We start from the raw sequence: 4,491 nt of genomic DNA, 5'->3' as shown, positions 1-4,491 counted from the left end.
CGCGTTCCCCGGAGCCAAAGTGGCCGGAACCCGAGCGGCCGACGCTGAGATCCATGCCATTGTAGCCGTAGCCGTACCTGCCGGAGTGCATGCTCGCCGAGTCCCTGAATTGCTCGCTCACGGAACTATGATCTCCATAATTATGCAACTGGTAGTCCGGGCCATTTGGATAGCGACCGCAAAATGAGTTTACAAAATAAGAGCTCATTTGTTTTTTGATATGTGTGCTTGATTTGTGGCTCGCGGTCGTTTGTGCGTCTATAGCACCCTTGCACAATTTATGATGAATTATGGAAATGACTGGGACATGTACTTGGTTCCCTCCTACGTAGGCACCCAAATATGGGGTACGACTTCGAATCACGTGCTTTTGTTGTCCAGTCGTAAATCCTGCCTGATGACCTCTAGAGGTAAACTCGTGCACTAATGGGGGATGGAGGCAGGGCTCATCGCTCCGCTTCCGACCCGGGGCTGCAAGGGCCGGGGTCGAATTGAGGTTACAGCCCATTATGGCAAAATTATTGCATTTCCCTCGCAGTTCCATTAGGATGTACCAATTGTGAGGCCGTCAGCTGCCGATCGCGTGCCCGGCGAGGATGCAGAGGACTGGGGGGAGATGGTGACTTGGATTTTATTTACAACAACTTTATTTCCCCGCTGTGCAGCCCCTCTTATTTTTATGTCGAGGTTGGGGTCGGTTCTGCCCGTCACGCCGGCAGCTCTGAAATTTGAAAATACAGATATCACCTTCAGGGGAGTGGGGGGAAGCCATTTAGCCAATTGGAGAAATAAATCCTGCCCTGGGCAGTCGCTACAATTACGGCTCTGTTTTTGGCGAGCGCAGGAGGGACAGTGTCCCCGCCGCTCCTAAATGACAGGCGTCTATTAAAGATAGCTTTTGTGTAGTGTTTCTCCGAGGCGAGGTCACATTCCACACACTTCTATAACCAGATTCGATTTTCCTTTCATGTAAATTTGGCTTTTCGTGTCATTAGCTTGCTGTTTGCTTTGCTTTAAGGATCCAGCCTGGAGAATCTTCACCACTAGGTCTTTTTCCTGGAGCCAGGCGGGCCCCAAGTCGGAGGGGTTCTAGGTGAACCCAGTGAGCGGGCCGAGGCTCCCCGCAGCTACAGAAGCTGCTTGGGGGCTGGTGATTTCTGGGCCGCGTTATTAGGGTTTTGCTTAGACCTCCAGGAGTGAACTGAGGACGCTAAAGGAAGCATTTCCAGACAGTGCTCGCATCCCCGTAGTTATTTTCCCGGGTTCTGAAAGATGAAAGTAAACCACAAATGCAGCTGAAAGGCAGGGGAGGGTTTCCCCGCTGGAGGCCCTGTGTCGCAGACGCCCCTGGCAGGCTGGAAACCATGATTCTTGCCGCTCCCACGGCTCTGGGCCCCCTCCTCGGGTCCCGAAAGCGCTGTTGGCACTGTCGGAGGCGAGGAGCTGGATTCCCGAGTCCCGAGCCTTCGGGAGCCCAACCGGTCCGGGGCTGTGCAGTTCCACCCGCGCTCAGGTTGACTGGGCTCGGCTGAGGCTCCTTCTCTTCCACGGACGGTGGTGCGGGGCAGAGAGGCTAGACTCTCCGCGGGGAGGGGAGCCTTTGTTCCTGGAGCTCCTTCCTGTCTGGGGGCAGCCTGGGAGGCCACCGCAGTGCTGGGGCCCCAACCTTTAGGTCCCCTCTTTGCAGTGGCCAGAGTCGATTTGGTGGTGCCCTCCGGGACTTGGTGGCGAGGGACCGGGGCCAAAATGCCCAGACACCAAAAGAGGGTGGGTCCCCGGGTTCTTTCCTCTCCAGCAACCCCGAGTCCCGTGCCAGAGGCGTGCAGAGGCGCTACACAAGAGTCAGGGACGGATTTGGGGCGCGCGCTGGGATCCGGAGCGGCTTGGGCAGCCTTGGAGAGCGGGATTGTGTGTGCAGTGCGCCCCGCTCCACCGCTGGGATTGGCTGTGTGTATGTGTGTGTGTGTGTGTGTGTTGTTGTTGTTGTTGTTGTTGGTTTTTTTATGTTGTTGCTCTTTTTTTTTTTGTAAGAAATAAATGCTCAGGCGTTTGCAAAGCTCCGGGCTCCCCTGAAGCTGCGTAAGCCCCCCAGATGGTAGCAGGCAGGGAGAAAGGTTGGGGAGCAGGCGAAGGCAAGGGAGCAAAGCCGAGGGAGGTCGCGCCGCTGGCCTGGTCCCTGCCCAGGCGCCTACTCGCCCGCTTTAGCCTCAGCTTCCTCCCCGCTGGGCTGTGTGGAATTGATGAGCTTATTTTCTTTTTTCCACTTCATGCGGCGGTTCTGGAACCAGATCTTGATCTGGCGCTCGGTGAGGCAGAGCGCGTTGGCGATCTCGATGCGGCGGCGCCGGGTCAGGTAGCGGTTGGAGTGGAACTCCTTCTCCAGCTCCAGCGTCTGGTAGCGCGTGTAGGTCTGGCGGCCTCGGCGCCCGTGGCTCCCGTACACAGCACCTGCGGGCAGAAAGGACCAGGCGCCCGTGAGCCTGGATCTGGGCAGCTGAGCCAGTCAACCCCGCACCCCAAGCCTCTGGGCTGGAAACCACCCCGCCTGCACTCTCCCCTCTCCCACTGTCTTGGGCCCAAAGCCTCCTGATGGGAGAAGATTATTTCATACCAAGCGAGATGTTTTCCACCTAAAATGACTTGGGGTGGGAAGTTATTGTTTTTTAAAAACCTGCTCAGTACAAAACAAAATTACAAGCAAAAGAATATAACGGGCATTCTTAATTTGGGGTACCTAAGTCATGTTTTGTGGGCATGCAGTGTGTGTATGTCTGGGAGTGGGGGTGCGGAACCCTATGAGTAGGGTAGGCACACTGCATCCACATTTGGATGTCTGTGGAGATGTGACTGTGGCCAGGCATCCCAGGGTGGCTGGAGAAGCACTCAATGTGCTTTTTGGGAAATTAAGAATGGTCAGCCTTCTCAGATCTTTGCAAATTCCCCCAAATTGTATGGCCCCATCTGAGAAATGCAAAGCTTCCTTGAAAAAAAAAACTAGTGGATGTTAAAGCAAAAACACTATAAGTTTTCAAATTCGCATTAGGCACTGTCCTGCTCCAAGGATTCCCTGTGGAGTTTTTGGGAGCGATGGGCCAACTGGGGTTCCTGGAAATGTAGGATTGTGATGGGCTATTTGTTCTGGTGCCAAAGGGGCCCGTGGGTGGGGGCTCCCTCCAAGCTGGGTGACTGAGATGCGGGCAGGGTCTTAGAAGGAGGCAGAAGTTGGCTGTAAGTGAGCAGTTGAGTGGAAGTGGGAGGAGGGGAGGGAGGAGAGAGAAGAAATACTGCAACTGGGGATGTGGCCCTCCAAGGCTTTGGGGTAACCCTGGAAGAGGCTAAATAAGGGCCTCTTTCTATATGAGTGTATGAAGGGCAGAAAGGAGAGGGGGTTGGCAGGTGAAGGGGAATCATCAGTGATGGGTGCAGAAGGCCATCTGGGTTTGGGAATCTGAGCAGGGTGCTACCTGGGTGCAGTGTAGGTAGGATCTCCCTCCCATCCAGCCTGGCTCTCTCTTTAGTTTGCTCCTGTCTTGGGGCTCACATAGCATGGCAATGACCCCCCTCCCCCCCACACACACACACACTCCTCTAAGGTGTCACCTTACATGGACACTAGTGCCCTGCCTTCACTCTGCCTCAGCTTGATTGCTCCGTTGGGAATGGGTTGGTATTTTTTTTTAATCTCTTTTTTTAAAAGCTAAAGAAACTTTGTTCATTCTTTCCTCCTGTCTTTCTATTTTCCTTCCTTCCTTCCCTTCCTTCCTTCCTTCCTTCCTTCCTTCCCTGCCTCCTTCCCCCTCTCCCTCCACTCTCTAGGGGGGAGGGTGCTGCAGGGAAATGTCTTACCCGCACAGGAGTTCATCCGCTGCATCCAGGGGTAAACAGGACTCGTGTACTTCCGGTCGGTGCCTTCGTCATGGAGGGCTTTGCCCGGCACGCTGCTGCTGTCGGATTTGTACTGCTGCTCGGGAGAAAAGTGCAGGTAGTCCCCGGGGCCCCTCTGCTTGCCACTGCCCGAGGGCGAGGCGCCACTGAGGTCCTTATCAGAATAGAAACACGAGGCCCCGTACTCGTAGGACGCCCGGTTGCAGGCCAGGACCGAGTTGGACTGTTGGTAGAAACAAGGTGAGGTGTACGTCTTGTCCGGGAGGCTCGACGCCCCGTACGAGGCCGGGAAGGGCCTCAGCGCGTCATAGCCGGCCGGGTAGAGGGGCAGCTGGCCCAAGAAGGAGTCCTGGCCGCTGGGCAGGCTCCCGGGGAAAGTGGGATTCACAAAATAGGAACTCATTTGCGCGCCCCTCTGCAGGACTGTGATTTGTTGTGTATTAGTACATCTGGCTATAACTATTAGTAGTCATCGAACTGGTTTGTTTCTGGATGGCCGAACGCCAAAAGCGACAGCAGCAAATCGCACCAGCTGACGCGGCGGCGGCCAATGGGAGCGAGCGCCGGAGCCCGTTCCCCGGGGACCGCGGCGACCGAGGCAGCAAA

General features: G+C 55.6%; 3 protein-coding genes across 3 annotated transcripts in view; all 3 read right to left on the bottom strand.

Moving 5' to 3' along the window:
* The window catches only part of HOXA5 (homeobox A5), a 2,766-nt gene extending 2,331 nt beyond the window's left edge, over positions 1-435 (bottom strand). The window contains exon 1 of the mRNA XM_005863006.2: positions 3-435. Within this exon, the coding sequence (XP_005863068.1) occupies positions 3-208 (206 nt within the window). The 5' untranslated portion in view covers positions 209-435. The remainder of the gene's footprint in view (positions 1-2) is intronic.
* Positions 1-4,491, bottom strand: part of HOXA3 (homeobox A3) — a 45,858-nt gene that overhangs the window by 35,963 nt on the left and 5,404 nt on the right. The window lies entirely within an intron of this gene.
* Positions 439-4,485, bottom strand: HOXA6 (homeobox A6). Its single transcript, XM_005862967.2, has 2 exons — positions 3,847-4,485; positions 439-2,448 (listed from the first exon to the last, which is right to left on the bottom strand). Exons 1-2 carry the CDS (start codon positions 4,286-4,288, stop codon positions 2,189-2,191), a joined length of 702 nt encoding a protein of 233 aa, XP_005863029.1. The 5' UTR covers positions 4,289-4,485; the 3' UTR covers positions 439-2,188.

This window comes from Myotis brandtii, unplaced genomic scaffold (assembly GCF_000412655.1).
Source record: "Myotis brandtii unplaced genomic scaffold, ASM41265v1 scaffold17, whole genome shotgun sequence".
NCBI lineage: Eukaryota > Metazoa > Chordata > Mammalia > Chiroptera > Vespertilionidae > Myotis > Myotis brandtii.
The sequence above is the reverse complement of the archived record's forward strand: the minus strand, read 5'-3'. Positions and strand labels throughout refer to the sequence as shown.

Excerpts from the sequence above, each read along its gene's own strand:
- HOXA6 (XM_005862967.2), bottom strand. The coding sequence starts at position 4,288 with ATGAGTTCCTATTTTGTGAATCCCACTTTCCCCGGGAGCCTGCCCAGC. Across the intron at positions 2,449-3,846 it reads GCGGATGAACTCCTGTGCGG|GTGCTGTGTACGGGAGCCAC; the intron begins GTAAGACATTTC and ends TTCTGCCCGCAG.